The 26,674-nt window shown below is 45.2% G+C and overlaps 1 protein-coding gene across 5 annotated transcripts in view; it reads left to right on the top strand.

Annotated features, from left to right (window-relative positions):
• Positions 1–26,674, top strand: part of ARHGAP26 (Rho GTPase activating protein 26) — a 424,946-nt gene that overhangs the window by 81,673 nt on the left and 316,599 nt on the right. For all 5 annotated transcript variants that reach the window (XM_070570505.1, XM_070570506.1, XM_070570504.1 and 2 more), the window contains exons 2-3: positions 21,045–21,140; positions 23,030–23,091. In XM_070570505.1, the coding sequence (XP_070426606.1) occupies positions 21,045–21,140; positions 23,030–23,091 (158 nt within the window). The remainder of the gene's footprint in view (positions 1–21,044; positions 21,141–23,029; positions 23,092–26,674) is intronic.

Below are 26,674 nucleotides of genomic sequence, written 5' to 3'. Positions count from 1 at the left end.
TGGATTTAAACAATAGTACCTACCTCAGAGGGATTTTGGAAGAATTAAATGACATAATATCTTTAAAGCATTTAGGGGCTGGGCACATAGTAAGCTTTCAATAAATTGTTATCTATCATGATGTTGAAAATCCTTCAGAGTAGCCTTGACTCCATGTTCTGAGAATGCTGCAAGTCCTCGGTATGTAGACAGCACCGATCTTCTCTACTTGGGTGCGCATTTGTAGGAAGCTGCAAGCTCCTGGAGAACTGGATTATGCGTGTTTTTGTTGGTGGTATAATGGAGAACACAAGTGGATAGTACCTGGCCCATAGTAGGTCCTTAATAAATCCGTGTTGGATGAAGCTGTGAGCAGATCGAGAACAAGAATATACTGAGTGGTATATTTGGTGTAGCTAGGTCATTTTTGTTAGTCTGTAGCTATAAGAACCTTCATCATCCTGGTGATCATGAGAGTAGGTAGCAAATTTGGGGGGAGTTTTTTTTGCACGTTAAATTGTACAATTTGATGAATTCTGGCGTGTGTATATACCTGGGAAGCCATCACTGCCATAGTAAGGGAATTCTTAATGCCTGTCTCAAAAGTCTTTCATTTCTCTGTAGCTGATAAGCTACTTCCCCCTCACCTTGCATGTAGCTCCTGCCTCATCAGAGAGGGAGAGAGAGTCTGCTTTCCTCCTCTTCACACCAACATTCCTTTCTAGCCCTCATCTGCATTTTTACATTCTTGACTCTGAAATTTTAGGTGATTACAGTGTGTGTGCTTCTTGGTTGAGTGTCTGTCTTTACTAGGTTGCAGGTTGGGGAGCATGAGGGCACTATCAGTTTAGTTCAGTGCTTTATTCTCATTGCCTCCCATGGTCCCCAGCACATAGGAGACACTCAGTAGAGAGGTAAAGGGTGAAATGAATGAATGAACCTTTTACCAGAATAGATGTATGGCACTGTAGGGCCTGAATTGGGAGCAAAGAAAACTGAACTGTTCTCACAGACCCAGTTATTCTTACCTTCAGCCTAGAGAAATCAAAGGGAAGAAAGGCTTCCCAGGCTCTGAATTACTTTCACTTCATTATCAAGGTGAGACCAAGGACGCCCTGGAAACGCAGGGAATCTAACACGACACATGCCAGACCCAAAGGTGAAGCACACGGGGACCTCCTCTGTCATTCTGAGACCCGGCTGTTCTGTGCAAGGTTAAATGTTTCTGTGGGGGCTCTGTTAGTTTGTTGTTTATTGTGAACTGTTTCTCTACTACAGGCTGCCATAGAAGGGAGCTTTAACGGGATATGCTATTAGAAGGACCCCCAGATGCCTTTTTTTCTCCCCAGCTTGTGCTCTCTCTTCCTCTGCCCCCAGTCATAAATGACAATGAAATTTTCACAGTCAGCTCTGATTCCCTCAGAGAAAATTGTCTCTTAGGCACTAAAGGAAGAATCAAAAATAGTAATTAAAAATGACACAACCAGGTAGTGGTCTGTGGTGGGCCTTTTGGCAAGAGTCAACATTTTAGAGCAGTAGATACTCTCCATGATAGAGAAGAATGGGCAAAACAGGCTTTTAAAACCCCCATCAGAGAAAGAAAGGGGAGGGGTGGGAAACAAGAGAGCATATTTGTGTTGTTGAAGCTGATTTTCTACTAAATGTTTACAGAAGAGGCGGATATCAGACTCATTTAGAGTTATTGTTTCTTTCAGATGCTAGGAGGCAACCAGTTGGTTTGGGATGAAATAAGTGGTTCCAGAGGTACCACTTAAGAGGGCTCTGGTAGCTTTTGCACTTTTAAGTTGTGTTTTGTGCACATTTCATCCCAGGTGCTTTTCTCCTAGATATCCATCCATTCTTCCAGCTGTCCATCTGTCCATTATTATTGACCGCCTATTATGTACAAGGCACTTTCCACTTTTCTTCCCTTCCTTTCCCTCTGTCCTTCCACCCACCCACCCACCCATCCTCAATCTATTTATCCTCCAGCTGTCCAGCATTATTGATTGCCTGTTATGTCCCAGGCACTGTTCTAGGCCCTAGGAACCCAGAGTAGGAATAAATTAGCAGAGGGGACAGGCTCATGAATAAGATTTTCTTGTTTTTCAGCCTTGATGTGAGGTTATTAATGACTGACTTGCACCCCTAACCATTTGTAGATGCTCTGAAGACACATGTGGTGTCTGCTTTTTGCTTACCTTTGTCTCTCCAGTGACTGGTATATCAGGCACATAGCTGTTTAATATAGAGTTTTTTGAATGAATAACAGATTAAATGAGTAATTTGTATAGTGTGGGACGTGCTTTAACAGGAATATGATCACAGCTGTGAGAAGTTGCCCAGAAGACAGAATTACCAACACCTCATATCTGGGCCAAGTGATGAAGAACGAGGGATGACTGTGTATGCTGCTAAGTTGACTCTTTGTCCACTGTCGAGGACAGTTTCTGAGCTGCTCCCATTACTAAGCTTGGTGAGCAGCGAGCCATCATGGGGCACAGGTCTGATGTGGTCTTGGCCCTCTCAGAGCTGCCCACATTGAGCAAGTGTGGGAAGTGCTCAGAGAGGGAAATCCAGGTGCACGGGCACACAGTGGGGGCCAGCCTGGGCCCGCAGAGGGATGGCCAGGGTGAGCCCGTGAAGCTGCACCTTGAAGGGTTCCCTGGAGGGAGCCGGGTGCCAGTAGTGTTGGGCAGGGAGGAAGAGGGCCTGTGAGGGTGCTGATCTGCGAAGGAAGCTGGGATGGCTGAGTGTGGAGAGCTGCTCTCAGTGAAGCCAGGGCCAGGCCATGTACAGACCTTGAAGAACAAACATTCCTTCCTATTGTTGTTCCAGAACCCCTAGGTTTGGTAATGAAGTGCCTTAAAGGCTCAGGTTTCCTAAGAAAGGAGGCATATTAGTTCCCTGTGGCTGCCCTAACAAATGACCACAAACTGGTGGCTTAAAACAACAGAAATGTGTTCTTTCACAGGTCTGGGATTTAGAAATCTGAAATCAGGGTGTCGACAGGGCCGTGTTCCCTCCGAAGGCTCTCCAGAAGGCTCGTTCCTTGCCTCTTCCTAACTTCACTGGCTCCTGGCAGTCCTTGGTGTTCCTTGGCTTGTAGCTGCGTCACCCCCATCCCTGCCTCCTCCTCTGTGTTTCTGTGTCCTCTCCTCTTATAAGGACACCCGTCATTGGACTTAGGCCCCATTCTAATCCAGTATGACCTGATCTTAACTAGTTCCGTCTGCAAAGACCCTGTTTCCAAATAAAGTCACCTTCTGAGATTGCGAGTGTGCATGAATTTGGGGGACATTTCCATCCCACTGCGGGAGGGAATGTTGACAGCAGTGCCGGCAGGCTTCCTGGGGGTCTTCTCATTCTTCCAGGTTTCTGGGTTAGGACGCAGGGAGACTTCGTTGAGGGAGAGTGGGCTGGCATTCCAGTCTCTTGTGGTGGCTCCTGGGTACAGGATTCTTCTCAGATGCCTACAGAAGCTGTGAGAGGAGGCCCTGCTCCTACACTTCCCCGGCTCACGTTCACCTTGTCCTTCTTGCAGCAAGGGGGAGGTGTCAGGGTTTCCTACTGACTGTCCCTGGAGCACCTTGAGAGAGGAGGAAGTGTCTGCAGGAGTAAAATAGCCAGAATAATTAATGACCCCAGGCAACAATGGCCTAGGGTTTTTCCATGGTCTTTCTCTTCTCTGGGAACAGTTTCCTGCTGCTTTCTTGGAGGCATGTTGCCAGGGACTTTCCGGGTCTACAGGACATCGCTTTCCTTTTCTTTCTTGTTTCTCTGCTTTCTCAGGTTCAGTGTCAGTAGCTTTTTCCGGTTCCCTGGTATTTAAACAGATTACTCAACAGTGTCTTCCTATAATAATGCTTCTTAAACTTACTGCAAATTCCAAATTTGATTTCCAATTTGGAAATTTGCTTTCCAAATCTGGTTTCCAGATTTGATTCCCGGAATTTCTGATTCGGTAAGTCTAGGGTGATCCGACTGAGGTGAACTTCAAAAGCCATATTGAGAAACCCTTCCCCAAAATGAATTTGTGTGTGTGTGTGCGTTTTCCCTCGAGTGATACCTGATGTATTAGAAAGGATGGCTTCTGCATTTACATGATGCTAATTGACACAATTTGTCACCAGATTATGTATTTAAAATTCTGACCTAGATATGCTGTCTAGATACACAAATGCAAATCCTTCTATCATCTGCCTACAGGCAGAGTGGTACCTTGAAAACGTTATAGGCATACTGTTAGATGGAGAGTGAGTGGGGAATGTGTATTTTGTGGCTTCAAGCCTAGGAAATGGTATTCCAGTTGTTTTGGTTTGTCTGTGTGATGGAGTGAATAAAGGGATGGCTGTATGGTCTTTACTTCTGTGACCTAGCTTTCCTTTCTGTAGAAAGGGGATTACAGGGTTTGTCACTCTCCTGACTGAACTCTTAGAAAGGTTCACAATCTGGGGCCGGCCTGGTGGCGCAGTGGTTAAGTTCACACATTCCGCTTCTCGGCGGCCCAGAGTTCGCCATTCGGATCCCGGCTGCGGACATGGTACCGCTTGGCACACCATGCTGTGGTAGGCATCCCACATACAAAGTAGAGGAAGATGGGCATGGATGTTAGCTTAGAGCCAGGCTTCCTCAGCAAAAAAGAGGAGGATTGGCAGTACTTAGTTCAGGGCTAATCTTCCTCAAAAAAAAAAAGATTCACATTCCTATTTGTATATTCATTTATTTACTTAAAAACATTATTGAGGGCTCCCTACATGCTAGAACTGTGAAGACCATCCTTTTATGAACAAAACAGACATTGGCTACTGCCTGCTTGGCGTTTATAACGTCAAGCGAGGTGGTACACGTTAAACAGTCACCAAATCAAAGGAAATTACCAATCGTGCAAAGGGATGGGAAGTGAAAGTCTAGGGAGTGATGAGAGCTTACCATTGGGAATGGGTGGAGGATGAAAGGAGGCCACTTCCTTGAGGAAGTGACCCTTCAAGCAGAATCTGAAGGTCAAAGGGGCAGTTACTAGGTGGAGAGGGTTGAAGGAGTGCTGCCGATAGAGGGAAGACAATGCAAAGCACCAGATTTTGTGGCTGGAGGGGTCCCAGCACGTTTGAGGATCTGAGTTGGCCAGTGGGGCTGGAGTACTGAGGGAGGGCGAGACCGGTGGTGTGGGCGGATGAGGTAGGTTTTGTAGCCTTGGTCAGATTTGTAGTTATCTTGAGATGAAAGGGAAGACTTACAATTGTGGAGGGTGTGGAAGAGGCTGTGACAAGATCAGATCTACTTTTTGAAAAGGTCATCCTGGGCAGCTGAGTGACAAATGGTCTGGAGGGGAGCTGGGAGGAAATGAGGAGACCAGTTAGGCGTCCAGGCCAGAGATGGTGCTGGCCTGGGCCCAGTGATGCAGCAGGAGTGGAGGTCTTCCTCAGGGTGCCAATTGGAGGAGAGGAGAAGGTTAATGACAGTGGAAAAGCAGTCCCAGGTGTTCCTGGGCCCAGAGCTGGCTGCTTAATCTATGGGACTCCTTGTTGATAAATCACAAGTAAGTGGTATTAAAATATAAAGCCTTTTCTTTCATGGTCTCTTAACTTGTCATGGTGTTTTTCACTTGCTATTTAATGCTATTAAAAAAAAGAAAAATTAGGGGGCTGGCCCGGTGGTGCAGCGGTTAAGTGTGCACATTCTGCTTCGGCAGCCCGGGGTCCACCAGTTCAGATCCTGGATGCGGACATGGCACCACTTGGCAAGCCATGCTGTGGTAGGCGTCCCACATATAAAGTAGAGGAAGATGGGCACAGATGTTAGCTCAGGGCCCAGTCTTCCTCAGCAAAAAGAGGAGGATTGGCAGCAGTTAGCTCAGGGCTAATCTTCCTCAAAAAAAAAAAGAAAAGTTAAAAATGTAAACTATTAGTATGAATTTTACTATTCATGTTTATGTTGTACAATGCCAATTTTAAATGCAAATATGAGATCAATCGACTTGTATGTGGAATCACTGAAGTCCCACAATTCATATTACATAGTTCATATGCAGGTTACTTTTGTTCTTACCAGAATGGCGGAAGCACTGAGCAGACTAACTCAACTGTTTTGTTTTTTGGCAAATAGTTTTTTTCTTTATTGAGGTATAATTGACGTATAACATTATATTAGTTTCAGGTGTACAGCATAATAATTCAATATTTGTGTGTATTCTGAAATGATCACCACATTAAATTTAGTTAACATCCATTGCCGTACATAGTAACAAATTTTTATTTTCCTTGTGATGAGAACTTTTAAGATCTCTCTCAGCAATTTTCAAGTATGCAATACAATGTTGTTAACTATAGTCACCATGCTGTACGTTGTATCTCCATGACTTATTTATAACTGGAAATTTATACCTTTTATCTCCTTCACCCATCTTGCCCACCCTCTACCCCATGCCTCTGGCAACTACCAATCTGTTCTCCATGAGCTCTTTTTTTTTTTTTTAAAGATTCCACATATAAGTGAGATTGTATGTTATTTGTCTTTCTCTGTCTGACTTATGTCACTTACCATAATGCCCTCAAGGTCCATCTATGTAGTCACAGATGGCAAGATTCCATTCTTTATTTATGGCTGAATAATACTCCATTGTGTATATATATATATATATATACCACATTTTCTGTATCCATTCACCCATCAGTGGACATTTAAGTTGTTTCCATGTCTTGGCTATTGTAAATAATGCTGCAATGAACAGGGGTGCGTATATCTTTTCAAATTAGTGTTTTTGTTTTCTTTGGGTAAATACCCAGAAGTGGAATTTCTGGATCATATGGTAGTTCCATTTTTAATTATTTTTTTTTTTGGAGGAAGATTAGCCCTGAGCTAACACCCGTTCCCATCTTCCTCTACTTTATTTGTGGGACACCTGCCACAGCATGGCTCGACAAGCAGTCCGTAGGTCCGCACCCAGCATCTGAACAGGTAAACCCCGGGCTGCCAAAGCAGAACATGCGAACTTACCTGCTGCGCCACCAGGCCGACTCCCTCTATTTTTAATTTTTGACGAACCTCCATACTGTTTCCCATATTGGCTGCACCAGTTGACATTCCTACCAACAGCGCACAAGGGTTCCGTTTCTCCACATCTTTGCCAACGCTTGTTATTTCCTGTCTTGTTGATGATAGCCATTCTGATAGGTGATACCTCATTGTGGTTTTGATTTGCATTTCCGTGATGATGAGTGATGTTGAGCACTTTTTCATGTACCTGTTGACCATCTGTATGTCTTCTTTGGAAAACTGTCTATTCAGATGCTCTACCCATTTTTCAATTGGATTGTTTGGGTTTTTTTGCTACTGAGTTGTGTAAGTTCTTTATATATTTTGGATATTAGCCCCATAACAGATATATGATTTGCAAATATTGTCTCTCATTCAGTAGGTTGCCCTTTCATTTTGTTGGTGGTTTCCTTTCTGTGCAGAATCTTTTTAGTTTGATGTAGTCCCGCTTGTTTATTTTTACTTTTGTTACCTTTGCTTTTGGTGCCAAATCCAAAAAGTCATTGCCAAGACTGATGTCAAGGAGCTACGGCCTTTATTTTCTTCTAGGAGTTTTATGGTTTCAGGTCTTACATTCAAGTCTTTAATCCATTTTGAGTTAATTTTTGTGTGTGGTGTAAGATAGTGGTCCAGTTTCATTCTTTTGCATGGGGCTGTCCAGTTTTCCCAGCACCATTTATTAAAAACACTGTCCTTTCCCCACAGTATGTTCTTGGCTCCTTTGTGATAAATTAGTTGATTATGTATGTGTGGATTTATTTCTGGGCTCTCTCTTCTGTTCCATTGATCTATGTGTCTGTTTTTAGGCCAATATCATACTATTTTGATCACTGTAGCTTTATAATATAGTTTAAAATCAGGGAGCATGATGCCTCCAGCTTTGTTGTTTCTTAAGATTGCTTTGGCTATTCGGGGTCTTTTGTGCTTCCTTACAAATTTTAGGATTGTTTGTTCTACTTCTGTGAAAAATTGTTCTAACTCAGTTGTTTTTGTTCCACTCCTTGATACTTGCACATTCTGTGAACACTGTCTACCTTTGGCTTATTGATGAGTAAGGAAAGACTGAAAGGAAAAGGGACTGTGGGTTGTTCTGTCTTTCCCTGTCCCGTGTGAACATGGTCAGCATAAGGGGTTCACTTATCCAGGGAAATAACATGAGTAAGAAAGGCTATGACGGGGTTCCCTAGTCATTCATATTTCTTAGAACGCTCCTTGCCTTCTTTTTGCATTTGAAGCGTGGTCTCTCAGGGCTGTCAGTGTTCCTATTTACTCAGCTATAAACACAACACGCTTACTTGTATTCACTTTTGATCTTGCTCAACTCCCACATATTGTGGGACCACCAGGATTCTGTGCTCATGGGGCATCACAAACACCATATGCACACTGGGCCACAAGGAACCCTGGCAGCCACACATGACACCCATGTTGTAGGTCTCTCCTCTGCTCATGCACATGCTCTGCTGTCTCACTGAACTTCATTTACAAAATACAGGTTCAACGACAAAATTTTAAAGAATTTGAAGATAGTGACAGGATAGCATTAAACCAAGCAGGCCTGTCTGAGTGTGGGTCCCTGTGTGACAGCACAGTTTGCATGCCCATGAAACCGCCTACCTGCGCCTCAGGTACTCCATCTCTCAGCTGCCCCGTAGGCCGGTATCCTAGATTCACTTGAGTCTGTGTGAGGTTTACTAGTTGCAGGCTCAGAGAAGATTAACAAGGCATAGCCCGTATTGGCAGCCCCAGCCCAGGCCTGTGATCCAAGAGTGCTTGGCTCCTCACACACTGAAGGCAGCTGCCACTTGTTTGGGATGCCTGGTTCCAGATGGGTTTCTAGGCAGTCAGCACCAGGGCCATTCATCAGTCCGCACCAGGTGCCATGAGCAGGGTCTGTACAAATCAGGTCCTAAACAGAGCTGCCTTCCTAGTTGGTTGTGTGGGCTTCAGAAAGAGACATGATTGAGAACATTTTTGGAAAGACTCAGGGTTCGGAATTTGTGATTTTTAAATTGAATCATGGGGTTCCCTCCTCCCACCCCTACTGTCACCTTGATTTCTTCTGCTATGAGCGTTAATTGCCTGCTTCGGGAACATTTGTAAACCTACGGTCAGGGATTAGAAGTTCCAGCTTGCTCCTTGGAGCACTACCTTTGTAATCTGGAGAGGTTCCATTATGGGTACTTGGTACTAGCTGTTTGAGGGTTTAGGTGATAGCAGTTCTCAGACTTCAGTGTGCATAAAAACCGCCTGGGAGGACCCTGGCCCCAGAAACGTGATTCAGGTGTTGGGTATGAGCTCCCTAGGAAAGTCTGTCACACGTGGTGCTCAGGTATATTTGGGGACCACTAATATTTGGCCTCTCATATTCCGTGATGGTGTGGAGTGAGGGGGTACCCTGAGAACCAGCTGACCCTCGATTTCTTATCTGGTCTGGGGGCGGGAGCTGGGGAGGAGACAGTGTTGGGTACAGAGGCAGTTTGGCAGGGAACCTGGGGATTTCTTGGGAATCTGCAAGAGGGGTGATGGTTGCCCACCTGGACCTACCTGCTTAGTCTTGGGAACACAGCCTCCGCAGAGGTGCAGCGGGGAAGTGGCTCATGAAGGAGGGGGTAAAAGAAAGTGAAACTCGTTTCTGAGAATGTTGTTAGGTGTTTCTCTGTTCAGAATTGCTGGGTACCTTTTTTTTTTTTTAAGGAAACGTTAATTTAATCCAGTGGGAGATGGGCAGATTTTCTTTTTTAATTGAATTTATTCTGGTGCTGAGGAGCAGCCTCCTTGCTTCCTGTGCTATCAGTGGGGAGGAGTGTCTGAGCTGTGCCCAGGGATTAGGTTGATTGTTTAGATCATTAGAATGGTGGGAGGTCAGCAGGATGGTGGGGCGTAAAGGTGGGCGGGAGGAGGCCGAGTGGCATGGCTGTCCTCTCATCTTTACACAGAAATAAATCAGCCTGACATTTTATTTGTTACGTTATTGGGTAAAACTGTATCCTGTTAATACCTACGGTGTTTTGAGTGCTTGCTGCAGGCCAGGCCTGGTCGTCCCTTTTCTCACAGAAATCCCTGGAGATGGCTTTCCCTTTGTCTCCATTGCATACGGGTGGGAGAGAGTACAGAGACCTCGTAGGTGGCCGAGGAGGGATTTTGAACCTTGTGAGTTTGTTCCCAAAGCCCAGCACTTACACACCACCCTAGGCTTGTTTGGCTGCGGGAAGCCCTCAGTTTACTCACCGTGCCTTGTCTTCACTACCCTCGACTTCATCTTAGCTGTTGATGAGAACAACCGGAGGTATGTCTGATTTTGTGCATTATCTCCAGGTTCTGCTGTCCCTGACTTTCTGAGTTAGTAACAGTTGAATGGGAGTTAAGCGCTGATTCTTTGGGCTGGGTTTTTGTTTTTTTTGTTTTCTTTTTGTCCTTTGCGCGAAAAGGTTCAGGGGTTACAGGGAGGTGACGGGCCTTGGCTTCTCTTTTCCTGCTTTTCAAGTGAAACTCTTGCTTGCCTGAATTTGTTCAGGGCAAATGTGGTTGCACAGACCCCAGAGGAGGCAGGGTTGAGGGTGTGGAAAGACAGTAAGTCATAGAACTTAGAGATGCTACGTTTTTCCTTCACAATTCCATCTCCAATCTAAAGACATTGGAACAGAAAGATCTGTGTCCCTTGATGACCTGTGGAGAAATTAATGTGGCTGGGAAATCCATTATCAAGCCTAATTTACTATTTTGGAATTATCCCCTTTTTAAAACCTTTATAATTCTTTTGGTAAATCTCTCTGAAAGTCTTTTCTGAGGTAGCAGTATTCATTTTCCTTTCATTTTATACAGGAAGAAAGGCACAGAAACAGGACAAAATGGCAGTTGCTTGATAACTCCCTGTTGGAAGTGGTGGCACTCAGATCTGTAACTGTTTAAGCAAGTTCTCAGTTCATATCTGGTGTATGGGCCCTGTCTGTGTGGACCTGGGACAGTCAGGGCAGCCCTGCTCCAGATCCTCGTATACTCAGTTTTTCTGGCTCCCTGTCCCTTCTTCATTTTATTGGCAAGGGCTTTCTTATAAACCTCTTTCAAGAAGGTCTGGCTTTCACTATAAGTTTATGACCATAAATTTTGAGATGGCACACGTCACCTTCTTAATCTAATTGAGCCAGCACATCATTGTGAAGACATCATTTTATTTGGGGGGTATTAGTTGCTATGGTTATTTGCTGAGACTAACAGTCTGTATTTTCTCAATTGGATTTTTGGAAACTGCTGTCGGAGAATGACAGAGGCGTGTCTTGCTGTAGGAATACCCAGTATATACCCTCCCCATTAAAATAATTTTTTTAAAAAAGCACAGAAAAAATACTTTGGAATTTTAGAGATAGACAAGACCTTCAAGATCAAATGGTTCAGCCTCCTGGTTTTCAAATGAGTTCTCTAAGGCCCATCGTGTTAAGTAATTTTCCCTAGATTCACGTGCATAGTTGGTTGGGTGAGCAAGGATGCAACCCATTTCTCGTTCTTATTCTAGGTTCTATTCTATTCTTTCTGCAACAGTTTACATCCTCTCAAGGAATCCATTCTTCCAGTATATACTGAGGTCTTGTATGCTCTAGGTGCTGTGCTGAAAGGATGAACACATTGTGGTCTTTGCTTTCAGGGTCTCGAGTGGGAACCCCAACCCTTGCCTCAGAGAGTGTGGTGCCTGGACCAGCAACATTGGCATCACCTGGAAACTTGTTAGAACTGTAGAGTCTTGGGTTCCCAGGCCTACTGAATCAGAATCAGCATTTTGACAAGAACCCCGGGTGACTGGGTGCACATTAAAGTTTGAGAAGCTCTGCTCTAAGAAGGTAGGACATTGTAGAAGCAAAAGCTCTGTACGTCTTGAGGCCCAAGCCAGGATCAACTGCCCCTCCCCCAGTCTGTTCCTCTGCTCCACGTTGAGCATAATAGGAAGGCCTTGGTGTTGACCCAGAGGAAGCTCACCCTTCTCAGCCTGCGCCCCAGCTCGCCCCATCTGGCCCTGACCCCTCCTGGTCTTCCCAGCCCTAGTCTGATCCACTCTCCCTGCAGACCCTTTGGTCTGACTTGTGTGGTCTCTTCTTAATGTCCCACCCCTTTCTTAAAACTTGCCTATTTTAGGGGCAAAGCACAAACACCGCCTTCTCAGGAAACTAGGCGCTTCAGGCCTGTGAATCCTGTAAATCCTCTTTATCTTGGATGTCACGTTAGCACTCTCTTTCTTCTATCTGTTTCATCTGGGGCTGGCCTCCTTCCCCAGGCAATTGACAAAAAGAATTTGATGATACCCTTCTTTCCCCAGTGCATTTAAAAGGTACCACTTGAGTTTAACAAACTTCTCAAGAAGAAACCTATACTGTTTTGAGTTATAGTTCAGTTAAAAATTAGTGTTATTTAGTCCAGAGTTTTTGCCTTGCCTTTCATCTGCAGGGGGTAAAAGGAAATTTTAAATTTATAGATGCAGTAGGGTTTTCTAAGCATCTGAGGAAAACCCTTATGGACTCAAATGTATTTTTAGTAGTTCACTAGAATGGAATTATTTGATTAGTTTGGTGAATCAATGAGGCAAAAATTCCTTAATTCTTGTGCTAATTAAGATTCTTCTTTTTTTGATTCTCTTCTCTCCAACCTGCAAATAAACTTCCACTCAGCCTGTGTTTATGGGAAGGAAAGAAAAACAGGATCCTAAGGGCTGCCCTGTGCTCCACTCTTCCATGATGGGTCTTTTCATTTTTAATTCCCACAACAACCCTGTGAGGTGCGTATTATCCTCATAGTTACATAAACATTTGGACAGGTTCGGGAAGTGCCCAAAGTCACACATCCAGGGTTGGAACCTATGTTTGCAAAGTCCATGCACTTTCTTACTCTTCTGAATTGTCCTTGACTTGGAATGTGTGTGCGACATTTGTACTTGAACGGCCTGGAAATACCCTTTCTTTTTTACTGTTTCACTTGATTAGTCCCTCTCAAAATGGATTTCTTTGTTTTACCTAAGCAAATCACCACTGTTTTCCTTGAGGGAGTTTTTTCTGTGCTGACCTGCCATGAGTCTTGGGGCATTATGTGAATGTAATTGTTCTGAATCCAGTACTTAGTTCTCTGTGTCCTTATGTCCTTATTCTGCTTTGTGTCAGGAGTGATTCACTGATCACTTGAATGATTCAGGTTTGGTGCTGGGCCCTTTAGGGCTGGAGATCTGATGCTGACTTAATCACTTAATATAATGGTTATTGATTTTCAAATGTTTATTAAGCACCTACTCTGTGACATGCACTGTCATTAAGCTAGTCCTTCATTTCTCTATAAAAGATCAAGTGCTATCACTTAAAGTCTCAATGTTCTTATGAGGAAAAGCTGATATAGCACTTTGGAAATACGAATGTCTTTGTGTACATCATTTGTATACAATTATGTATATTTGGTGATGATGCTCCTGATCACTCATAATCAGCCTAAATGTGGAGTTTTCAGTAGGAGCAGAGTTTCTTTGAATTCCTCATACTCTCTCCTTATCTCCTGGCTTACCAGTGGACTGTGCTCCAGTGTGCGGGTTGAGAGGTGTCATCCGTCATCTCATCATCCCACAGGGAGAAAGCTCCTTGACTGGTTGCATATTCTTGCAGTGAAGCAGCATGGGAAGTCAGAGTACAAGTCCCAAACTAAGTTCTGGGACAGCTCCTAGTGAAAGGCTTGATTGTAAATGTTTAAGCTGATGTTGTCTCTCTTCTGTATAAAAATCTGGTTCCCATATCCTTAGGGATGATGTCCAAATTCCTTAGCTTGGTATTTAAGTCCTTCCATGGTTTGGTTTTAGCCTCTTTCCCCAGTCTTACCTCCTGTCCCTCAAGCCAGACTTCCTGCTGTTTCTGGGTAGCTCCTCTGCTTTTGCATCCCTTCGCTTTCTGTTCCTACTTCTGGAATACCATCCCCTGCCTGTCTCCCCTGCCCTGCGCCTCCCCCGATTTGTGCCTATCCAAATAGGACTGAACTTTTAAGGCTCAGTTCAAGTGCTACACTGTGTTCTTTTTTTCTGGGAAGCCTCCTCCAGTGGCCCCAGCTGGAACAATATCTCGCTTGCACTTCTGTAGCTATTTTTTTCTACTCTCTGATTGCCTCAGCATGTTCAACCTTAATTTAAAAGTTTGTATACACAGATTGGGCTCTTCTAAATTGTATTCTCCTCAAGGATATGGAATTTATATGTACCATCTTTTTATTCTTTGAGTACATTGATGTCAGACTCTCAAATATTTGAGTAAATTAGACAGTAAAGTGTAGTAGTTTATAGTTTTGGAGTCAGAGGGACCAGGTTTCTTATACTACCACTCATTAGCTGTGTGACTGTGACAGGTTATTTAACCTTTCTGAGTCTATTTCCCCATCTGCAAAATGGGAATGATAATACATACTCAGTAGGATGATTGTAAGGATGAAATGGCTTAAAGTACTTAGTAGGTACATGTTACATAGGAAGTATCCAGTAAATTAATGCATAATATATTTATAGTTATTTTGATATAGATTAAGGGGGGTTTGGGTCTCCCATATTATTCTCGAAGGATGTTTCCACATAAATAGAATTAGAAACTTCATCTGGAAAAGGGTGACACACCTTTCTTTGTTCTGTTTGATTTCATTTTTAAAATCAACTCTGAAAATTTCATTAGCCTTGGTGCTCTGGTTGGAAAAACAAATTCTCCAGAGTCTGTGCTGGCTGTGGCCTCATTTAGGAAATAAAGTTTTAGGGAAATGGCCTCAGGAAAAGTGCGCAGATGTATAATCGGCAGGCACATGATGTAAAGTGCCATGGTTGACATGGTTGGTGTCATGTCATCCTCTGGTGAGGTGAGAGGTTTTCCAAGTCTGCTTCAACCAGATTTGAAGGAATGTGAGAGACGTGTTGGCAGTGACTTCATCCCTCCAGCCCTTCCCCTCCGTGTCTCAGGCTTGAATGGATAAAATGAACACAGGCCCCCTGCATGTATTAGGGCAGTTCTTCCCCTGTGGAGGCCAGAGTCCCTCCCTCCACTGCTGACTGGGCGCCCACTGACATTTCACTTCTCAGGAGGGTGTTGTCTTCAGTGGAACAGGGCCTGTCTCCAGCACTGCATGTGAGGCTGGCCCTGTCCTTTCTCCTTGCATCTTAACACACCTTCTCTGATACAGTTGATCACCACCTAGTGGCCACAGGTAAGACCGTACATCACAGAAACTAGACAAACAACTCTGGGGAACTTTGTTGTATTGTATGAATTGAACACGGTCTGTTTCCTTTTGCTCGTATAATGCAGGGGTTCAGGCCATGGAATGGCATCTAACCAGGGAACATCACTTGCTTTTCTTACAGTTAAGCACTGGAACTAGGTTTAAATGCCACATGCAGATTTGGGGAAATGTGGGTAAGGGGAATTGCCTGCCCCAAGCAGTTTCTGTTAGGATGTCTTCTCAGCTTGCCCAGATATGGGGAAAGAGAGAAGAAGGGTCTCTGGGACTCTTCCTTCATCTTTCTGAGCTCCAGGCTTGAGGATGTGCTGGGGACAAAAGGGGACATGTGCCTATGGCTGAAAGTTGTGTTTATAACTCATTTCTCCTGATCCCTTGGTATAGAGAAGGTTTTGCTTCATGCGCAGCTCTCTCTTCAGCTCTTTGGGAATCTTCAATACACAGCATTAGGGGAGGTGGCTTTATGTTAACAGTAAGCACAGTCCTACATATACAAGCTCCAACCAGACTTACCTAAGTTGGAGTCTCTCCTAAAATACCTAATCTGCTTTTTTCCCTTGTCGAGCATAGAATTGGGCAGTTCACCTTTGATGGATGTAATGAACTAGTGGGGTGTCCAACTTCCTCTCTCTCTCTCTGTTCTTTCTTTGACATCTGCTCTCAACCTGGCTGTGTGCTAGGTTCTGAGGATACAGTGGTTAGCACGAAGGGACATGGTCATCACTGTTATGGAACTTACTCATCAGGTAGATAGCAATCAAAGAATTACCTGAACAAATATAAAATTGCTTTGAAGAAGATGTGCATAGGACTTGGAGTGAAAATAGGGTAGGGTAGGAGTTGGTCTCGTTAGAGAACTCAGGGAAGGCTTCTTGGAGGAGGAAACTTTTGAGTTGAGGGCTGCAGGTAGGAGTAGAGCACATTCCAGGAGCTGGTAGAGGCCAGGGCCTCTGGAGTCCAGAGAGGGAGGTGGAGGCCAAGACACGGAAGGGCCTCTCAGGCCTTGGGAGGGACTTTGGTCTTTGTTCTTGGAGCTCTGGGAAGGCATCGCAGGACTCATTGCTGGAGCTGACATGATTGGGTGGAGAACTGACTGGAGGGACAAAAGTGGATGTGAGGAGACCAGAGAGGAGGCAGTTGCAGTTATCCAGGCACATGGGGGTGTTTGGTTTAGGGGTCGCTGATAGCGATGGGAAGGAGTGTGCAGGATTGAGATTCTTAGGAGGCAGACTGGACAGACTTGGGAAGGAGACTGTGCTGTCAAGGACGACACGTGCGTGTCTTCCTCTGACTTGTGTGGCAGGACAAATGGTGGTGCCCTTTGCTGAACTGGCGACTGAAGAGGCCCTTGGTTGGCTCTTTCGGGAGAGGGTAAGAAAGGCGAGAGAATTTGGTTTTGAGCATGTTGAGTTGTACCTGGGAACTGGGGTTGTGGGATAAAGCTGCAGTCTCTCCGGGGCTTGTGTCCACCTCTCAGCTCTCACTATGGGTCCTCTCGTCTGGGGAATCTCGGACACTCCACGCATAAGCCAGCTTGTGTTGCTGTGACTGATCAGATCAGTACAACAGTTTTGAGGGCCACTTTGTCCAGCCCTGTCATAGGCACTCACTGTGCGTCATGACATGAAACCCCTCAGGAATAGTTCCAGGATCATTCTTAACACAAGGTGAGGAGGCTCAGAGAGTAAGGGTAACTGGCCTTCAGAGAAGGGAGAGATGAGCACAGCTTAGGTTCTTTGGTGTGTGTGCGCTTTTAGCAGCCAGGACGCCAGTCCTGTTGCAATCATTTACCTCGGCAGTTGGTCTTCATCAATTGTAATCAGTTTCTAAGTCCAGGGAGCTGTGACAGAGTAGTGAAAACTTTTAAAGGTAGTTATATAATAGATACACTGAAAAGAAATATAATTGTAAGATTACCTTGAGTCCTTCATCATGGGGGTGTCCATATGCCTGTGTGTTTGTGTGTGCACATGTATGTTAAGTTTTACCCAAGGAGCAAAAGGAAATAGCTTGACGTATGGTTTGCCTCATAAAACCTGTGTAGATTAAGATAGTTTCTAATTTTTAAAAAATTATGATAAACCTTCTGTTTTACTGAACAAAGAATGGTACTTAGGTTAAATTGTCTTAAACTCTGTGCAGATTAGTATCCAGTGTGGCAGAGCATGGCATCTCCAGGAAGAGGAGGGCACTTTCTTCTGGTCCCTTAGTGAGAAGACAGCTTTGGGAGCAGTCTTTGAAGGCCCAGACTTCTAGCTGCTTCTACACCCCTAATCCCTCTGGTCTCCTCACTCAGAGGCAGAGCCTACTTAACTCTGTAAAGCAGACATTTGTCCTCCCCAGAGGCTGCCAGTTATGATTTCTCTCTGGTCTGGCCAGCATTCTGCCTTTCTAGCAACAGATGTTTCTGCAAAGTAAATATTATTGACCGTGCTTGGCTCCTCAGTGTGTCTTGCACTGCCTGAACATGAAACAGTGGGGTTATATGAGCAGGGTGCTGCGAAGCTTGGCATGCACCCAGCACCAGCACTGGCCTCTCCTCCTCCTCTCCTCTCCCTGGAGTGTGCATGTTAGATTCCTGTGTGTATCAGAGTGAAGGCCCCAGAAAGAAATCTCTGTGCAGCTGCATATCCAAGGTGATTATCTGCATGAGATGCCACCAGTCCTTTTGGGTTGAAGTAGAACAAGAGGCAATGGCTCGTGGGTGTTCTCTTTTTGATGTCCTCTCCATTGTCCCAAGTAACAGAGAAGTGTCTATCTTAATGTGGTGAGGCAGCCTGGTGTGCCCACATGCCGCAAGGATCTCGGTTCAGAGGACTTGATTGAGTCACAGATCCCCTGTGTGCTCTTAAGTCAGTCCTTTAACGTTTCTGAGCTCTCAGTACAGGTAGTCATGCTTTACCTCCCTGGGTCCTGTGATTGGAGGATTCACATATTAGGGAAGAATTGCCCAGCCTTGCCTAGAACTGAAGTTTACGGTGTATAGAGTGCTGATTACATAGTGTGTCTCACTGGATCTCCTGACAGCCTCACGGGTTAGGAAGGGCTGACAACTTCTGTTAGATGAGATGACGGAGACTCTGTGACTAAGCTAGGATAGTTACATATGTGGTGAGTGGTGGAGCTGAAACTTGCACCCCAGAGCTAGTGGAGGTTGGGGTGAGGGCTGGGGAAGGGGCTTATCAGCCTGGTTGTAGGCTCCAGTGCAAGTGGAGAAGGGAGTTTCTCCAAAGCAACCTCGAGATGCTGTCCCAAAGCCTGGGGAGCGGAGACTGAACGAGCAAAACAACAGGTATCCACTGCACCTTCACTGAAAGATTTCTCGCTTAAGCATGAGTCATTGAAGCCCATGGTGAGTTCCTTTTCAGCTTCCAATAAGTAGGATTCTCACTCTACCCAGCTGTCCTCACTGGCCTACAGCCCAGTAATGACTCCATACCAGTACTCATTACCTAATCTTCCATCGGGGGGACTGGCTTCTTTATCAGCTTTGTGGGGCCCAGATCGCTTCTCAGGTTTGTGCTGTGGCGGGGTGTGCTGTGTGCCACCGGACAATGAAATTGGGTTACCTCTGGTCATAAGCTAGCAGGTCCTGTTCCTTGTTAAATGAGTCTTCCTGTGAAAAGGCCCCACAAAAGCTTCGTTGTGCGTTATTAGCCACTCCTTGATCCTCATTGGCAACTGCCGCTGGCAGCTCAGCTCTTCAGGTGCGTGCTGGGAGCTTTCCCAAGCTTGGCTTACTTTTCGGCTTTTTTCTACTTTGTTAAGATGGTTGTCCAGCTTGAGTCTGTCTTGCCCTGTTGTGGAGGCACAGGAAGCTTGCTAGGTGGGTAAAGAAGCAATCCTGTTCTTACTCTTTGCTCAGGTCTTTCTTTGTGAGTTCTGAAGCTTTGATCACAAGAATGTTCTGACTAAAATAAGACTGAGTTCAACCTTGCGCACATTCCACGCTTACACCTTTGGCCTCTTGGAGGGCTTTGTCTTCCACTCTGAAAGATTATTCCTTTTTTCCCTCCTGCCTGCCTGTGGCCTCCTGTGTCCTTCCTCCCCACAGTGTTCTGACTTTCCAATGCGTCTGTTCCTTTCTTGACTTGCCAGGGAGTAATTTGTGTTCTCAGGGATATCCTCAGGCTGTGTTGGCCAGTTTTAAAAGATGTCTGATTCCCCTGCCAGCATCTTTGGACCTTTTGTCAAGGACCATTCCATTAAAGTGACTGAGCCAGGGAGAGACCGGAGACCCTTGGCTGTTGGCTCCTGTGTTCTCCTTGTCCACTCCAAGTGTCTTCCTCTTTTGGTGTAGAGCAGAGGACCTTACAAAGGCCACGGCTAACCCCACACCCTTGTTATCCAAGCCTTTGGCAGGTCCATTCCAGATTAGGAGCCGCTGGTATCCACATGGTAGCCTGAGCCCCAGACCTGAGAACAGCAGGATGGCCTAGCTTGGCTTTTCTGCTGGCGGCCATTGCTGGGAATGAATGCTGGGCTTGGCGAGCTGAACACCAGGGGTTGAATTTGTATACAATGCCCCCGCCTCCCCCTCCTCTCCACACACACATTATTCAGCAGACACTGAGCAGGATGCGCTGTCACGTATGTGGACAAGAAAGAAACAAAACCAAAAGATGAAAAAAACATGGCCCCTAACTTCAAGGGACAAATCTGGGAACTAAAAAGGAGAAGTGCTGAGGATCCAGGATGGTTTTATTCCAGTAGGTTATATTGATCTGTGAAGCCAGAAGCTGCCCCCGCGACCCCCCCTTATTAAAGCCAGGCCTTGTTGCCAGTTAGGCCTCATATTTCCCTCCTCTGGGAATTTGAACATAATGCCATTTCCCTTCAATGAGGGAAACATGTACGAGGGTAATTTGAATGATTAGCCTAATCTGCAGGAAGGCTGCACATGGAATTAAGTTAAGCACATTTGTACCAAGCAGCCATGTCTGTCAGGCCACTTAAAGGTACCTTGGTGGTTTTATACCCTTAACAGAAGCTGAGGGTTCAGGAAGGATCATTGGCTTTTATTACTGTCTTAAATGAAAGCTTGTTTTTTAAATTCGACAAGGGCCTCTGAGAGCTTTCTTTATAGATACCATGTGTGGGGTGTGTTTTTACCCCAACCCAGGACATTGCCAGGGCTCTGTTCTCATGGGGGTGGTGGAATGTAGTGACCCAGGGAAATGGCTCAGGTGGAACTTTGTCAGGCTGGCCAGCCACTCTCTCATGAGAGGAGCCAAGAGGGTTCTGAGAACTTGGGCCTCACATGTGCTTGAGCCGGAAGAGGAAGTCCGGGTGCTCCTGTGCCAGGGGGACAGGGGAGTTCCAAGCCCTTTCTTCCAGCTCCATACCAATGCTAGTTTGTGGTGTGAGTTGGACTAGGGGAAGGTATTGTTGAATCCAATGTGGGTGCAGCTTCACTGACCACATGGAGGGTCAGTGCCAGAGCTGAGCAGGAGGGCTGTAGATGCTAATGTTGGCTCTGACTCACCCTTCCTCCCTGACCTCCTTGGGCAAGTGAATTCCCACATGTGTCAAATGGAGAAGACGGGACTCCCTGTGTGGCTTGAGGAATTAGGACCAGAATTGTTAAAGCAAATGTAACAAAAATATTAACTTCCAAAGCAAATCAGTATTTCGTGTTGTAAACAGGTATTCACTATTTTGAATTTACATTCTTTTGTGCTTTGAAACGGACCCAGGAACAAATCTGCTAGCTGCTGTATTAGTGGAAGAACTAAAAAGTACAGTAAATCTAAAAGTCAGTTTATCTCAGTAATTCATGTTTTTCTTTTTCTTGCTAGATTTGTCTTCAGCAAAGCGGAAATTCGCAGATTCCTTAAATGAATTTAAATTTCAGTGCATAGGAGATGCGGAAACAGATGATGAAATGTGTATAGGTAAGTCATAACTGTGTGCAAGATAAAGTTCACTGTTTATCACAACTTTCAGTGTCCTCGCTGAGCCTTTTTCCTGGGATAGGAAGTATCTAAGTGTCATAAATAAAGAAATCCATAGTAACCGTGGAGGGGCCAGAGTTAGGTCAGGCTCAGGGGCCTGGGGCTATTCTGGGCTGCTTCTCAGGGTTCTGAGATTGCCTCTCTCAGCCTCTGGCCTGCAGAAGAAAGCTTGAAGATTTGTGGTAGCACTCTTTTCTTCCTTTTCCTTTAGCATTTGTCATCTGGCTGGTTTGGTGACGTTCTTCCCCCGAAACACAGTACTGAGAACTTAGAACAATAGCAGAATGCACGTAGACAAGGGAAGAATTAGATCAGAGGTTGCAAAATAATAGCTCCTAGGCTGAGATCAGAATGCAGTCATGTTTTCTTTGGCACTCATTTTTTTTTAATTTAATTACCATATAAATTGAATTTATGTATAGTTCCAGTTTTTTTCTTTTTCTTTTTTTTTGAGGAAGATTAGCCCTGAGCGAACTGCTGCCAATCCTCCTCTTTTTGCTGAGGAAGATGGGCCCTGAGCTAACATCTGTTCCCATCTTCCTCTACTTTATATGTGGGATGCCTACCACAGCATGGCTTGCCAAGCGGTGTCATGTCCGCACCCAGGATCCGAACCGGTGAACCTGGGGCCGCTGAAGCAGAACATGAGCACTTAACCGATATGCCACTGGGCTGGTCCCCTATTGTTCCAGTTTTCCAGCTTCTTTGAAAATTGGAGAATCTGATCAGTTGGCCCCACATTCTGACCTGGCTGTAATTGGCTGGAGCTATGTAGCTGCCACTGCCTTCAAATGGGGAGAAGAACTCAGTGTCCAGTTCATAGTGGTCCCCACTCTCCTTTTTGTTTCTTTAACAAGAGGCTGAGGGTGGGGTTACCATTTATCACCTCGCTGTTGCTTCCCTCTTCGCTGTCACCTGTCTCTTCTGTAGGCAACTCTGAGCACAGAGGATTTGCAATGTCGAGACACCTTTCTTTGCTGGGGCCTAGTCATTGCACCTTATTCTTACACTGGACGTCTTTGTTGACTTCATTAAGTGAGCAAGAATTGAGAAAGTTATATTGAATTAATTAAGTCATCAAATGCTTATGGAGTCCCTGTTGCCGTGTGAAATGCCGGGACCTGAGATGAGCAAAGGCAGTTGGGAGACAGCTGAGAGCATTGACAATGCATCATTGTTGTAACTCCTGAGTATATGGATGCTTTTCCCAATATTACACAAATGTCCTGAATATCCTCAGGGCTATGGCGCTTAATGCCTATTGCCTTTTGGAATAATTCTTTCGAGGGAGACTATCCAAGCCTGACTGTCATGCTGCAAACTGCATTGTATTAATAAATGACTTGAGGACTCAAAGAGGAAGAACCCAAGGAGAAGCCAGAGATGTGGCTTCTGATGCCAGCAGTACTGTTTGTTTAGTTCTGATGCCAAAGAAAAGGTTGGGTTCTGACGCAGCCCCGCAACAAAGGTTGAGGAGGTCAGAACCTGGGCAGGAAATCCTTCAGCTCCTAAGCGGAACTCTGCCCCTTCCAGCCTGGGGCCTTGGAGCCGGCCAGCATCTCATCAGTCCTGGGTACTCTCAGGGACAGGCAGGTCTTTTCCTTGAAGGAAATCCTTCCCTGGCTAGCATGCCAGGTGGAATTAACCTGCATTTCTGGGTCATCTTTAATGGTTAATGATTAAAAGATAAAAGGAACCTTGGGAGGCAATTGACTTTAGGTTTCTGCATGTGTCAAGGGATTTCAATCCATAACATAACAGCTGTGTCTGGAAAGGCTCCCAAAGGCTCATTACTTGACTTCCATTCATGGCCCCTTTCTCTTTTCCAGCCAGGTCTTTGCAGGAGTTTGCCACTGTCCTCAGGAATCTTGAAGATGAACGGATACGGATGGTGAGTATGGCTGGGCTGCTCTTGGTCCCAGTGTGGTCACATCAAGGGAATGTGAGATTTGTGGTCAAAAGAACTGGGTTCAAATCCAGGCTGTGCCACTTGAGTACTTTGAGCTCTGATCAAGCCTCATCCTCTCATCTTTGCAGGGTTTGAAGCCTTTTGTAAATGTTAGAGGATTACTCTGGATAACTTTAGAACCACATTGTTGTCTTTCTCAAGCTTCGCTGTAAGCTGTATACATAAAATATATGACTTAAGGGTGGGTCTTTTGAATTATTTAACATTTGGGGGCCTCAGATTCCCTACTGGCAGAATGGGAATGAATGTGTCCTGCTCTGCTCCCCCCTCCTCACTTTATTAAACCCACCCAAGAGCTCTAGCAGGGCGGGGGTCACCTTCACTTTTAATTCTGAAGCACCTAACACAATGCCTGTTGTGTAGTAGGCATTCAGTAAATGGTATTTAGTGAATGATGGTAACTAGAAGAAGTTCTTCAGAGAGGCACTGGGCAAATGGAAGAATCGATGCTGATCTCCAGGTTCTTAAGAGATATCTTTTGTAGTGTGATTTATTCTGATGTGGTTCAGCCTGAACAGACGAGGGATTCCACATCCACAGGGAGTTGTTTTGCATTCTCCCCCATATCCCTGAGATGTCAGGAGTGAAGCCTGATTTGAAATCTCTGCTGGCTGCATGCTGGTTTGTCCCCAGGAGGGCTTGTCTCTAGGCAGCAGTTTTCCAGAGGAATAGGGAGGAGTCCATCAATGAGCATTTTTCTTCTCTCCCCATACTAACAACTGATGGTTTCAGCACTAAGTCTACTGGCTTAGTCTCCTTGGGCTGCCATAACAAAATACCATAGACGGGGTAGCTTGAACTATAAACATTTGCTTCTCACAGTTCTGGAGACTGAGGAGTCTAAGCTCAAGGAGCTAGCTGATCTGGTTCCTGGTATGAGACTTCTTCCTGGCTTGCAGGTGGCTGCCTTCTTGCTGTGTCCTCATGTGGTGGAGAAAGGAGTCGGGGGGAGCTGTCATGTCTCTTCTTAAAAGGGCACTAATCCCGTCATGAGGACTCCACCTTCATGCACTAATTACCTTCCAAAGGCCCCATCTCCAGATACTATTGCACTGGAGGTGTTAAGAGATAAACTGAGGCATAATAAACTTTTAAGAGTTTATTTCAGCAAAAATTGGTTAGAATCAGGCAGTGCCAAACCAGAAGTAGTGAGGAATGCTGCACCTACAGCGGCTAGAGGAAAGACTTTTGTAGAAAAGATGTGGAAGCAAAGCAAGGACACTATTTGGCAAAAGCTTAAGTGGTTGCTTTATTTGGGAAAGCCTGGCTGTTTGTGATTGGTCCTTAGGTTTTGATTTCTCAACCTTGAGGCATTTACAGGCTTGGTCTGTGTAGGCTGCTAAGGCATTAGAGCCACTTCAGTCTAATGGCCTCCTCATTTAATTAATTTAGCAGAAGTTAGGGCTTCGACGTATGAATTTGAGGGGGACACAATGTAATCCATAGCATCTACCGAGACTTTATGTAGCCACACATTTTCTATTTTAACCCTCATGACGACTCTGTGAGGTGGTGCCTTATATCATACCCCATTGTCCAGGTTTGAAGATAGTCCGTTTACAGATGTTAACATGCCCATGCCCGAGATGACACAGTTAATAAGTGGCACAGTCTGCATTTAAACCCGTGTGTGTGTTATACCAAAGAATGTGGGAATTTCTTTGAAACTCCCAACAGAGCAGAAGCCTCTCAACCTTCTTACCCTGCAGAGAGACACTCTGTTTCCCTTGATTGCTCGCTGCTAGGTGCTTGAACCAGAATCCAGAGGGTGGTGGCGGCAGCAGCAGTGTTGGTGTGGGTGGAGGCTGGGGAAAGCTTCTGTGTTTGTGCACGTGCTCGTGCCTGAGAAAGGGAAGTGATTCTTTTGAGTCTGATTCTTGGCCGAGTCAGTATTTGGGGGTGGGGGGTGTGGTGAGCACATCACGATGAATACCCTGCAGATTGCTATGGCCTGTGGTAGGGGAACAATGACTGGATTATACTTTTCAGCTTGCCTCTGCAATTTTATTATTAATGTCAGTAAATTGAGTTTCTACTGTCTGCATCTGAGTATCTGGCCATCACAAGCCCCTTCCCTGCTTCTTCGCCCTGTGACAGCTTCACGATCACTTCGGCTTAGCGGAGCCGCACCGTCTTTGGGAAGCCTCCCCTGAGTCCCTGGGATATTTAGCCACCCTCTGTATTTTCTTAATAGCCAGTTCACGCCTGTGGTTCTGCATTTACCACGTTGTGTCTTGATAATTACTGCACGTATCTATGTTCCATGGTAAATAGAGTTCTTGGAGGCCAGAGAATGGGCTACTGTGTCCCCAGTATCAGCACTGTGCTTGGAACTGAGTGGCAATTACACAGATTCTGATTTAATTGGTCTTGAGTGTGGCCTGGACATTGAGATTTTTAAAAGCTCCCCAGGTGACCCTAACATGCGGCTAAAGTTGAGAAGCACTGACTTAGGTTCTCAGTACACCATTGTAAGCTTCAGAGACTTACAGTTGATTTGTGGAGACTTAAACAAATGAGCCAATCAAATAACAATAAAGATAAAACAAGGTAAATAACATTGCAACATTCCAGTGTTAAAATGCTCTCTTCTGAAACAAGTGCTCTCAAAATGGAGAAACAGGCAAATGGCAATAAGTTTGGAGACCTGTCGCCTTCTATCCCCACATTGTCCAGTTGGTTCTTTGCTGTGTCTGTCCTGGCTTCTGGCATTTACTCTCTTGGTTTGTGATGGACATGCATGTGGTTTAGAAAAATAATTCTTTGTTGCAATGAGATTCTTGAAATAATTAGTTGAGCGACGAGTGAGCAGTGAATGACTTAAAAGGAAAGATCGTAAAGTATTGGACTGCCTTAGAAAAGACCCATAGAATCTGAGAGCTGGAACAATCCAGCCTACTCATTTTGCAGATGAGGAAATTAGAGCCCAGAGAGGTTAAATGTTTTGCCCACGGTCACACAGTTGGCAGCCAATCAAGAAATCTTTCACTCATTCATTTAGTCATTCAAAAGTATTTGAGTGCTCCTTTGTTTCACTCTCTTCTGTTTTTTGGGGAGAGTGGTGGGTAAGTGAGCATTTACAAGATAGGGGGGCGTGTGTGTACAGTGGTGAACCAGAAAACTTCAGCTGGAGTTTCGTCTTCTTTCTTATGAAGAAAACACTTGGTGGGGTGGCGGGAAGTTTTAGATTATGTTGGTGGTTAGGGAAGGCCTCCCTAAAGAGGTAACCTTTAAGCGAAAACCTGAATTACAATGAGTAATGGGTGGTCCATGGAGGATCTGGGGACAGAGCATCTGAGGGAACGGCCAAATGCAAAGGCCCGGGAGTGAGATAGGTTTGGTACATTTGAGGTGCATTGGGGTGATGGTGTGGTTGGAGTGCAGACCTGATGGGGCGAGTGCTGTGAGATGAAGCTGGGAGGCAGCCACTGATCGGAGACAGATGTCCTGATCCCAGTCCAGTACTGCTGGGCTCCACAAAATCAGGCTGGGAAGGTTTTCATAC

The sequence above is a fragment of the Equus przewalskii genome, chromosome 13 (assembly GCF_037783145.1).
Source record: "Equus przewalskii isolate Varuska chromosome 13, EquPr2, whole genome shotgun sequence".
Taxonomy (NCBI): Eukaryota; Metazoa; Chordata; class Mammalia; order Perissodactyla; family Equidae; genus Equus; species Equus przewalskii.
The sequence above is the reverse complement of the archived record's forward strand: the minus strand, read 5'-3'. Positions and strand labels throughout refer to the sequence as shown.